This window comes from Osmerus mordax, chromosome 8 (genome assembly GCF_038355195.1).
Source record: "Osmerus mordax isolate fOsmMor3 chromosome 8, fOsmMor3.pri, whole genome shotgun sequence".
Classification (NCBI taxonomy): domain Eukaryota; kingdom Metazoa; phylum Chordata; class Actinopteri; order Osmeriformes; family Osmeridae; genus Osmerus; species Osmerus mordax.
This window is the reverse complement of record NC_090057.1, coordinates 6,882,966-6,895,439: the sequence shown is the minus strand read 5'-3', so window position 1 is coordinate 6,895,439 and position 12,474 is coordinate 6,882,966. Positions and strand designations below refer to the sequence as shown.

General features: G+C 46.3%; 1 protein-coding gene across 1 annotated transcript in view; it reads left to right on the top strand.

Moving 5' to 3' along the window:
- usta (uronyl 2-sulfotransferase a) overlaps positions 1–12,474 on the top strand; it is a 44,424-nt gene that overhangs the window by 18,087 nt on the left and 13,863 nt on the right. The window contains exon 2 of the mRNA XM_067242448.1: positions 9,545–9,588. Within this exon, the coding sequence (XP_067098549.1) occupies positions 9,545–9,588 (44 nt within the window). The remainder of the gene's footprint in view (positions 1–9,544; positions 9,589–12,474) is intronic.

Genomic DNA, 12,474 nt, shown 5'->3' with positions numbered 1-12,474 from the left:
CCCCCCTCTATTTGTCTCTCTGTTCTCCCTTCCTTCTCTCATACTATACAGCAGTTTTGTCATACTGTGCAGCTGTTTTTCCTGAACCTTATCTTATGTCACATGACCACCCCTCAGGGATTCTGAGTCACCACTGCCAGCCAGTAGTTTTCTCTGCTCCCATATTAAGTTTGGACTTCCCCCCCTCTTCTCCTTTGCTCCACCTCTGCTCCTCTCCTCCTCACTTCCTCTCTTCCTCCTCTTTTTTACTTGTCCTGGGAGGACGGTGATGCACATAACACACTGGGAAATGTCGGAAGTGTGTGTGTGTGTGTGTGTGTGTGTGTGTGTGTGTGTGTGTGTGTGTGTGTGTGTGTGTGTGTGTAAAAAGAGAGAGAGAATCTGCAGGAATCTAATGAGAGGACAGCCCAGGCTGAAGTAACATACAGGACAGTGCTGTACAGTAGCAGAAGCCTGTGGTTGTGGACCTTTCCCATTGTGTGTCCAGGGACTGTAGAATCCTCTCCACAGGACCACAGGAGAGAGAGAGATTTATAGTAAAAGAGAAACAGGGAAATGTTTCCCACAGCTGGCATTTCTTTTCATTGCCTTCATGATGAAAGGAATCTGTAATACCAGGTTGTATTAGCTGTACAGTTTTATCCTCCGCGGAGCTAAGTGCTTCCAGAGGGCCTTCCATGGGGACAGCATACTACAAGGGAGGCTGCTGTAGACTAGGTTGCTAACCTGACTTCTGTTAGGGTGTTTGCAAAGGTCCAAGTTCATAGCAGGCAGGTGTGACATTTCACAGGACGCACACTTCCTGGTTTGTGCTGGCTGCCATGGAAACAGGGAGCTGAGACCACAAATGGAGCTAGGCACGGGTTGGGAATGGGGTTGGGGGTGAGGGAAGCTGGTAAGTAGGCTACTCAGGACGAGTGGGGGGAGGTGGGTGAAAGGTGAGGGAGGAGGTGGAGAGTAGCGGAGGAGAAGAGGAATAGAGGAGCGGGGGGGGATGATGGGAAAACCTTGCATAAGAGTTTGGCGATGAAGAACTGCCACAAATGTAGCCTGAGAGAGAGAGAGATGCTTTCAAAAACTATTTAACAGGGATGAGAAGCACAGTCAAAGGGCCTGTACTGTGCCCAAACATGTCCAATACAGTAGTGCTTTATTTAGTTTATTGCCTTTCAAATGAGTCTTCTATCCTTAGTGTGAGCTCGATGAGTTATTTTAGGATAGCCTCCAGAGAGACTTGTTTGAACGGAGAGGTTGGCTGGAAGATATTTCAGGGGGTAGGTGGATAGTGAACCATGCAACAGCTCAAAAGACGGTCAAAAGTTTGCCAAATATTTTCCCTCCAAAACTAGAATTCTAGCTGTGCACAAGATGGCCGCCCACTGTATCACTCCAAACAGCTATCTGTTGCTATTTTCTCCCTCAATCTCTCAGCCCCCTCTTCCCATTGTTACTGTAGTTATTTTGTCACATTTCAGTACGTCGGGTTTGTTTTTATATGGCTCGTCGTGTGTTTAGAGTTTGTGTTAAGCAACTGAGGCCATGCTGTTGTGAGGTCGTCCCATTGTGGTTGAAGTTTAATGGGCTGGCTTTCAGTTTACGGAGGCTTAGCTGTTGTTATTGCACTAAGGCCTTCGGTATTCAGTAGGCCTTCAATGTCATTAGCAAGGCCTATTCTTACTCTGCCATCCATCGCGGCGCCATTGTGCAGGAGAACGTTTTTATTGTACAAGATTTGAAACCATTTTACTGTAAGATACAATGCAACTTTTATTACCCATGTGGGTTATAACAGTACTTTATTGTAGCTTACAAAATACCATAGCACACAACACATTTAAATGTAATGCTATTTGTCTAAAGAATAACTTTATTTTACCAATATGGATTAAAGGGTCGTTCCATTTGGCTTCTTTTCGTAGGGGTGTTTGAGAAATTTCACTGGTCTCTCAGGCCGCCAGTGGGCAGTCTCTTAGTCCACAAGGACAGGCTAGCCAGAGAGCTGACGGGCCGTCCACACGTCCGCACACCCAGACGAGGTACGTACCACTCAGTAAACTTGGAGCCTTCAAACAGGAAGTGACAAAAATTAGCTTAGTTGAGCAAGCTTAGATTTGTGTTCTCTGACATCTTGTTACGCTGGCCGGACTTCCTGACCTGTGTGTGTGACACTCGTGGCTTCTGGGGAAATAGTGGGAGGTTTTAGACTTGTGATTGGAAGAGGAAATCTTCCATAGCAGGAAGGACAATGTTTCCTGTGTCAGTGCTCTGTGTGTGGATCTACTGTGTGATTGGTCTCCGTGACTGCAGGTCAGTGACATCATTAGGGTCAAGAAGGGATTGTTCAGTCTTCGTTGTGTCTCGTGTTGAAATAGGCCTTCTGGGGTCAGGGCAAGGCTGAATCAATAACAATTAGCAAATACTGTTACATACTTTCAAAATCCCTTGATTTGTCTTCACCCACTGCACTAAAACCAAAAGGTCAGTCATATAGGTGTTGGGAGGCAAATCATACACATCCCATCTCCTTTCAGTGTCATTGGTCTCTGTAAACACACTGCTGACTGTGCAGCACTTGTCCCGGTGTGGGGAGAGAAGTGGGAGGTAGTCAAAGGGGGGTCAAAATCATTGCCTGATTTGGTGGAAAAGTTAAAAAAGGGAAGAAAAACTAAGTCAAAGTGAGAAGAGGCCCCAGGAGCAGTACTTCCCCTGAACGGATTACACAAGTAAAACAGCCCATAATATACCCCTTCTCCTGGCGTCTGGCAACGGTGGCAGACTGGGAACAGAGGCAGAACAGACCAGCACTCTGTCTTCCTCCATCCAGGAGTCACTTCTCCAAAAGACTGAAATCCCCCGCTCTCTCTGGGTTCTCTGCCATCACCTTAGGGTAACAGGCAGGGTGACGGGGTTCACAGTCATGTGGCCAAGCAGCTCAAATGATTTGATTCACTAGACTTCATTCAATTGACTTGACTTGATTCACTTGACTCTCTTGATTTAATTAGCTTTGCGTAACTCGCCTGACTCAACTTGATTTGGTCTCAATTTGATTCACTTGACAAGGCTTACCTTGGTGATTTGACACACCGGATGACTTTGGCAAGTCTCACTCAACAAGCATGGATGTCTGTTTGTTCCTTTAGATCTAGTTTTTTTTGTAAGAAACCAAGCGTCTGGAAGAATGTTCCTGCTATTTTAGAACTTGTGTTCAGGGGTCATACAGTATCAGTTCTATATCCTCTATGAACACTGAACTCCACAGCCTCTCCATCATTCACAGCTGTATCTCAAATGAAGTCTGCAATCTGCACAGTGTTGCTACTAGTTGGCCCTTGACTTCCACGGGAGGTTCAGCCACTGGTCTACTGGAGCCTTCATGTCCAACATACACCCCCCCCCCTCCTCTACCCCCCACCCCCCCCTCCCCCGCCTTAAACAACAAGGGTGTGTTTCAGTGTTTTTAACATTGCTTATCTTCCTTTGTCTGTGGTCTGTCCTCAACCTAACAGATCCACACCCAATCATTCTCCGTTGTTTCACTTCCAGTCATGGATTCTGTGGACTCTCTGATCCACAGAATGTGTGTTTAGTTCCATAGGCCACAAAAGTCAACATTGCTTTTTTGGATAATCTGTTTAGCAAGGCCCTGGTGTGTGTGCGAGTGTGTGTGTGTGTGTGTGTGTGTGTGTGTGTGTGTGTGTGTGTGTGTGTGTGTGCTTGTATATGGGGGACTTGACAGTGGCTACTGTGCAGTGTCCACAAATTGCATGATGATACTGCCTGAACTCCCCTTGTGCTTTCCTTACCTCATTGTGGTGTGTGTATGGGTGTGTGTGTACTCATGTTGTGCATAGTATGCATGAGTTTGTTTTGTGGGGTGTGCTATATGACTGAAGCAAGAGTTCTTGACCTTTACATGTTTCAGACAGGAGTGGGAATCTATTAGAATTATTATGTTTTATCCAGCTGCAAAGAAGAAGATCACCCTTCTACTACAAAAGACAAGCTAAGTCTATGTTTAGAACAGTGTCTATTCATACAAATAAGGATATGTATGGAACACTGTCCATTCTAACAGACAATTCTAGGAGTGTTGCTGGAACACTGTCCATTCTGTCTTAACAGAATGTTGGGGACCCGCAGTGTTCTCAATGCTAAGCAGCGTTCCACAGTGCTATGCTACTGTGCCTTCTCAATCCACCTGTAACAACACAGCATTTGCAGTCCCAACCAGGTCCTCACCTGTAGTACTCTGTCTGGCCACCAGGGTGACAGCACGTGAACCAGAGCTCTACAGAGTGGGTGGAGACCCTAACTCTCCCCCTTATAATTACAGAGATGGTTCCAGCCACGAGTCTTAATGGTGGGCCACTCCCACTCTCCAAATCAAAGGGCTGTGTGACCACACACACACACACACACACATGCTCACACACACACACACACATGATGGCAGACTGACAGGCATGCATGTATGTAACCACAAACACACATATTGTACACATACAGACATGCACACACACAAGCCTAGAATACACATTCACTCAGACACACAACCACACATTTACTGTCTCTCAAACCAGGGCTTGTTTGCATTTTCTTGTTTATCTTTTTGGACATAGCTGCACAGCCATCCTTGTAATATACAGCACATTTATGTGACTGTTGTGAAGTTCTAAGCATGGGTTTGACTGGAGTAGGGTGTGTTTTTATACCAAACTGGTTATAGTGATGAAGAATAGTCTAATCTATTCACTGACTCCTGACACACACACTCTCCAAAACCCAGAATTCAAGGAGTGACACTGCATGTGGTAAGAAATGTGGTAAGACATAACATCCTGTAGTCAGAAGCCTCCTCAGGAATCCCCCATTGTGGTGCAGTAGGTTTTAGAACTCTCCGTTGGCTTCCGGAATGTTCCGTATCAGTGTTTCAGACTTGGCAGGTTGGACCCTGATGCGAAGTAAAGGCCCTGACTTTCAATGTCGTGTCTTATTTGCGCTCGGTGTCACAGCAGTCGTTCCCTGTGTTTTTCCCCCCCCTCCTCCTCCCCCTCACCTATTCTGGGATGTTCTTTCTCTAAGCCCTACTTAGCTAAGTCACCAATTTCATAAAGCAAATGAAACGGTTTATGCTCTAAGTACATGTTTATGAAATTCCCAAAGTTACTGTAGCATTCCTGACTGGGGCCAAGTCCGGAGGGAAAATTCCAGCACCCTGAGGGATGTTTCAGCATGGCCTCAGGGAATAGTTCCTGTAGATCAGACTGTTGTTTCACTTGTAAAAATGTTTGGAAAGCTCAAAGACTTAACGAGCTCCTGACTGTCTTTTATGTTTATCAAGCAGAGGCACACTGTGATTTTGTGGCAGTGTTGATTTACGATTTTCAGGCAGATATAAACCCCTCTTTTTGAGCTTCTACAAAAAATAATTCTGTTGTCTTGCAGTTTATTTCCCTGTGTCTCCATCTTTTTCTGTCACGCTATAAGTTCATCAGTGTCTTTTGCTAACCTTTTTGTAACCCTGCTAGGGACTTGAACACATAACTCTCATGTCTCTACCAACACAACAGGATCTTGCTCCTGTTTTTCTCAATAACTTCCTGATAGTGTGGCACATTTCTGAGTGCACCCAGAGTCTGGGAATCTGACCTTTGACCCTCCCCGGGCCCAGCTGGCGGAGGGGCTAATGGGTGGAGGTGTTAATTTGCCCTAACGAGGTACTAAGCTCCAGAACCCAGAGAGGCAGCAGAGGCTGAAACCGGGCCAGGTTTGGGTTGTTCCTGGCTGGGTACGGGTTGGCTGGGCACTGAGCCCTGTGGATCCTTGCTGAAACTCTCTGACAAGCATATCAAGATGAACTTCAAGTTAATCATCCCTGGAGGCACGAAGGTGGTGCACAATGCATGGCTGTACAAACAGCACACCACCACAGAACAGAAGATGTACTTGCACAGACTTACACCCTAACACTTGCGTAACTGTAACCACACATTCCATTCACTAACTAGTGAATAGTGTGTGTACAATGTTAGATCATATTTGTCATATTCTTTATATGTGGTGAAATGACACAGATTCCAGTTTCTGGCTTGGTCCTGGTGTGGTGTGGTATGGTGTGCAGGATGCAGGTCTGGTCTGGTGTGGTATGGTGTGCAGGATGCAGGTCTGGTCTGGTGTGGTCTGGTGTGGTGTGCAGGATGCAGGTCTGGGTGTGGTGTGGTCTGGTGTGCAGGTCTGGTCTGGTGTGGTGTGTGGTGTGGTGTGCAGGATGCAGGTCTGGTGTGGTGTGCAGGATGCAGGTCTGGGTCTGGTGTGGTGTGGTGTGGTGTGGTATGGTGTGGTGTGGTCTGGTGTGCAGGTCTGGTCTGGTGTGGTGTGGTCTGGTGTGCAGGATGCAGGTCTGGTCTGGTGTGGTGTGGTGTGCAGGATGCTGGTCTGGTGTGGTGTGGTGTGCAGGATGCAGGTCTGGTCTGGTGTGGTGTGGTATGGTGTGGTGTGGTCTGGTGTGCAGGTCTGGTCTGGTGTGGTGTGCAAGATGCAGGTCTGGTCTGGTGTGGTCTGGTGTGCAGGATGCAGGTCTGGTCTGGTGTGGTGTGGTGTGCAGGATGCTGGTCTGGTGTGGTGTGGTGTGGTGTGGTGTGGTGTGCAGGATGCAGGTCTGGTCTGGTGTGGTGTGGTGTGGTGTGGTGTGCAGGATGCAGGTCTGGTCTGGTCTGGTGTGGTGTGGTGTGGTGTGGTGTGCAGGATGCAGGCCTGGTGTGGTCTGGTGTGGTCTAGTGTGGTCTGGTGTGGTGTGGTCTGGTGTGCAGGATGCAGGTCTGGTCTGGTGTGGTGTGGTGTGGTGTGGTGTGCAGGATGCAGGCCTGGTGTGGTCTGGTGTGGTCTAGTGTGGTCTGGTGTGGTGTGGTGTGCAGGATGCAGGCCTGGTGTGGTCTGGTGTGGTCTGGTGTGGTGTGGTGTGGTGTGCAGGATGCAGGTCTGGTCTTGTCTGGTGTGGTGTGGTGTGCAGGATGCAGGTCTGGTCTTGTCTGGTGTGGTGTGGTGTGGTGTGCAGGATGCAGGTCTGGTGTGGTGTGGTGTGGTGTGGTGTGGTATGGTGTGCAGGATGCAGGATGCAGGTCTGGTCTGGTGTGGTGTGGTATGGTGTGCAGGATGCAGGTCTGGTGTGGTCTGGTGTGGTGTGGTGTGGTGTGGTGTGTGGTGTGGTGTGCAGGATGCAGGTCTGGTCTGGTGTGGTATGGTGTGGTGTGGTGTGTGGTGTGCAGGATGCAGGTCTGGTCTGGTGTGGTATGGTGTGGTGTGTGGTGTGCAGGATGCAGGTCTGGTGTGGTATGGTGTGGTGTGGTGTGGTGTGGTATGGTGTGATGTGGTATGGTGTGGTGTGCAGGATGCAGGTCTGGTTAAGCGTCACATTGCGGTGTTCTTCCTCTTCAGCTGCTCCGCTGCAGGCTTGTGGATCCCATGACACGCTAATCCCATTAACCATTTAGCCACTTCCATATGCATACCCCGCTGAGTATGCACATACAGAAACACACACACACACACTGACCCCTCAGTAACCCACGGGCAGGGATCAAAGTTGAATGCGTTTCCTGGAGTCGTTTTGACCTACAGACGTTCAAGCTGTGATCTCTGGCCACACCCCTTAACCTCTGTTTATTTCTCATGGTCAACTCAACCATATCAACCATACCAAACGTGTCATTTCTCTCAGTCTCTCTTCCTTCCTCTCTCCATCTCTCTCTCTCTCTCCCACAATGTCTCTTATCTATTTTTCTTTCTCTAGCTCTCCTAATGGGTGGTGGAGGTGGAAGGTAATTGCCCATGTTTATGAGCTTCTGCTGTGCACTGGAATTAGAATTAGTTCCAATCCAGCAGACTAATTAGAACCACACACAGGGGGTCGGTCATGATAGATGACAGGGAGGAACTAAGATGTTTGCCTTTCGTTTCCCCCACCCTGTCACGACCTGAAATGCCTCTGCGCCATCTGCTAACCTAAGATTCTCACAGCACTCCTCAAGATCCATGTCTAAAATATGATGTAATACTGTAAAGGATATGTGTGTGTCTGTACATGGTGTTTGTAGTGCAGCTGTCTAAGCATTAATGCAGTTTAGCGTCTGAAGAATTAATGAACCTCTGGGTTCGCATAGAACAGTGTGTGTGTGTGTGTGTGTGTGTGTGTGTGTGTGTGTGTGTGTGTGTGTGTGTGTGTGTGTGTGTGTGTGTGTGTGTGTGTGTGTGTGTGTGTGTGTGTGTGTGTGTGTGTGTGCATTCAAGAGTGTGTGCCAATCTGAAGCCAAGCCACATAAACCTAGATTGTATCTGACAACATGACTGATTGCCCAGACACCAAACATTCATATCAGAAAGCATAAACAGTACTTAAAAAAAGCACCAAGTCTTACCATGCTGAACACAATCTCATAAAAAAAATTGTAAAGTGTGTTCTTGCAGAGAGAAACATTTTTTACAGCCAACGTATTTATTTGATTATTTACCCATCAGTTTACCATTGACGATAAATTCTCCACTGCTCAATTAGTTTCTATATTTTGTATATTTCTACATGTGGTATATATTTCTCTTTTACACAACATTTCTCCCCCTTATCTCTCTTTATCTCTTTCCTTTTCTCCCCACTCTTTCTCTCACTGTCTCTGTCGCTCCTCTCCCTCACAGATTCAACACACTGTCTCCCTCTCCCTCACTCTCTCTCCCTCACTCTCAGTCTCTCCCTTACTCTCTCTCTCCCTCACTCTCTCTCCCTCACTCTCTCCCTCTCTCTCACTCTCTCCTCACTCTCTCTCTCTCTCTCTCTCTCTCTCCCTCACTCTCTCCCTCTCTCTCTCCCTCGCTCTCTCCCTCACTCTCTTTTTCTCAACTCTCTTATTCACTCCCTCTCTTGATGCCTCTCTCCCCTACTCCTCTCTGAATGTTGTAGAGATGATGGGAAGTATAGCGCCTCAGTGTCTCTGGACAGGCTTCGCGTGCAGGAGAAGAAAAGGCCGCTGTCTAGAGCCTGGGCCTGGAGTTGGAGAGCGGGCTGAAAGGAGAGCATAGATCCTCAGTGTGAGCCGAGTCTTGAAAGGGCCCCTTTGTCCCAAGATGAAACAGCCCCACAGTGGTAGATACTGTATGAATGGGCCGTGGCTCACTCATGATGACATTCCCACACTTTATGTGGCTGTAAAGGCTGGTCTGTTTTTCTTAGAGGGATCGTGACCGAGGAGCCCTCTGGGGAAGCTCTGCGGGCCTATTGACTATTGTTGTGGCTGCAAGTTGGAGGATTTGGACTGAAGTGACACCTGCCGTTTGTGTCGTTTTTCAACTTGAACTATTTTGAAACAATTTTCTCGCACCTGACTTAGAAGGGCGATCATGGAGGACCGTGTGTATAAAAGTTGTCGGTCACATTTCGCTCAGTTTCTATTAACTTTACAGAACATTCACTGTAATGTCGATTGCTTGGCTGCAGCCACGTAGTTCATTGGTTAATTACGCTCCAATAATAATCTTCATCTTCTCTTCACAGGTGAGTCCACGTATTTAGATGACCACGGACCACCAGCCCCAAGGGTAATAACTTTATCTTCTTTCTCTATATCGCTCAATCTGTCTCTTGTCCCAAGCTGTGTGATGACTTCCCTCTCTGTAAAATCTGTTCCTTGGATTTATCTTGTTCTTTCTCGACTTCTTTCTTTCTTTTTTTGGTATTTTTCTCCCTCCCTCAGTCTCTGTGATGTGTTGCCCTGTGTGAGATTGCCAGGCAGGATAAGGGTTAGGTCTGTCTGTCTGGAGGAGTTGTGTGTGAACTCACTCTAAATACCAAATAGACCTCTGCTCTACACTATCCACACTCACACATACAGACACACACACACACACACACACAGAGGCCTTGTGTCTGTACAGCTGCATCTGTCTACTCTTCAATCCGTCTCTCCTCCACCCTCCAGTCTTCCCCCTCACCTCCTATCCTATCCTGCCCTGGTTTAGACCGTTTTGCCGCTCCAACTTGCAACATTAATTAGATAATTACTGTGTGTTGTTTCGTATGCTACTCATATCTACAGCAGTATCTGTGGCGAGACTGGTTTTAGCTTAGGCCTTCTGTGCGCGTTGTGACCACAAGTATTTTAGTCCATATTTTGAGTCCATATGGCTTGGTATCTGTTTAGACAAACCCAAGCAACTGTTCTGATTAGGTCTGAGCAAACATCTGGACTATGTTTGTCTGTTATGCGCTTGTTTGGAAAATGCCTGTTTGTCGTTTTGGCCAGCTCAACCCAGAGGTGAATGACAAGAAGCTATGTCATCTGTAAGAACAGAGGCCCTCGATAATGAGAACATTCTGGATGTGTGATTGGTATCTGATAGAAGTCTGCTCTTGCCTCACACAGGTTTGGTGAATTGTGTTTAGAATTGTGTTGCTTTGCTTCCAACCTACAAAATGATATCAGCAGCCATGTTTGTTTGCTAGTGGTAAGCCTAGTTGAAGACACTGTGGAAGAGACTTCTCAAAAGCGCCAAACGATCTCCACATTAGTCTGGTCAAACAGGGACAGGAACAGCTGGCTTGTGTCCTGCGGCAGAAAGAGTCATGAATTTTAACCACCTTGTTCAAACACAGTGGCTATAATAGAATTATATCAGTCATAATGGAGACATCCTTTGGCGCTCTTGTCTAAAACGGCGGCTATTTTATCAAGTTGAGTATACACAAATGTCACATCTCAACTCCCGGTTCATGACGTTTTGGGGGGGTTCCATTTATCTTCTCTGGTCATGGAATCCTTACAGCCAGTCTGGTGGAGTTGCGTAGGAGACTGGCCGCCACATTGGTTCATCCCCTTTTTTTCTTTCTGCTTCTTAGATCAAAATGTGACAGAAGATACAAGTGGAAACCACATCAGACAGCTTAATAGGTTAGCTAAGCCCCGTGTGGTCCCAACTCAGAACAGAGGCATACTGAGTTAATACTGCATTAGCCACTAATGTTAGCGAGAGACCGTTAGCCATCTGTCATTATGGTAACCCCTGCAGGCTGGAGAAATCATGCTAATGCGGCTAACGCTGAATGGACCATGCCTGTCATCAAGCTATCTTCTGATGTTAACCTGAAACTGAGCTAGATTTAGAAGAGACAGCTAATTCATCTTAACCATCTATGGCAGAGCATGAGTTTAATGTAAGATGATATTGTTTTGATTGTGAGATTACAAACATGATTAGATTAGAAATGCTTCACAGAAATGAGAGCGTAAAGAAAAACCAACCCCCTAAAAGTGGGAAGCACTCTGTGTGTCTGGCTGAGAGACGAGGTGGGTGGAGGTTAAGAGGAGGAAGCGGCGAGCACATGCAACATGTCCTGACTGGGTTGTCCACATAGTGCTTCCTGTCAAGGGAAGGATGAAACACACACACATATACGGTATACAGTAACACACACACACACACACACACATGAACACATGCACACACAGAGATATGAAAACAGAACAGTGCTAATTCAAACCAGCTGAAGCTGAATCATAACCCTGTGCACTTCATTTAGTTTCCAGAATCTACTGCAGATGCTCCCTGTGTGTAAGAAAGAAAGTTTACTGTCTGCAAGCAAATAATTTTCACAATAATAATCTGACACTGAAGGATACAATTTTACATTAAACAATAACAACAGAACATCTCTGCGTCACTAAAGAGATATTGACTGAATATTTCTATGCGCACACTCACACAGTTCTTTTTTCTTACAGAATAGAGATCTATGAAGGAGGCAATCAAATCAATTTAACAGTTGAATTGTAATAGATTGAATTCCTGCTTTGTGCTGTGATGCATCAATTCACTCTCATGATTATTCCCATCTGCAATTCTGTCGTGTTTTATACATCAGACTAGAAAACGACTTCATACATTTATTTCTAATTGTGTGACAATATAAATATATTCATGCAAACAAAGCATGTGTCTCATCATCCTTATTATGACACGATAAACTGTGGAGTCTGTGATTACTTAGTAAATACCATTCCAGAGGACTTTCCACGGCCATCCAAGACTAACATCCAACATCTGACCTCCTCATTCTTAACTGTCACAACCTCTTCTCCAAAAGAGCATATCTGTAGAGATTGAATTAGAGGCTGTTGAGTTGATGGGGGTTAAAGTTGATCATATTATAATTCCAGTTACAGGATGGCTCAGACTCAGTCATTTTTCACCGCTAGATTATTGTTCTCCAAACACATAATCTGGGCCCCAGGGTTGAACAGAAGACCACTTTATACAAGCAAAGCTTCTATATATTTCTATACTACAGGAAAGGTAACTGTGACTTTGTAGCAAGATTAGGATATTTAGCACGACACAGACTCATGCCTGTCAGCACAAGTTGTGCAAACAAAGACATCCATCCAGTTTTCTTTCCTCTACTCTTTTAAGATAGCAACCTTCAAGCCA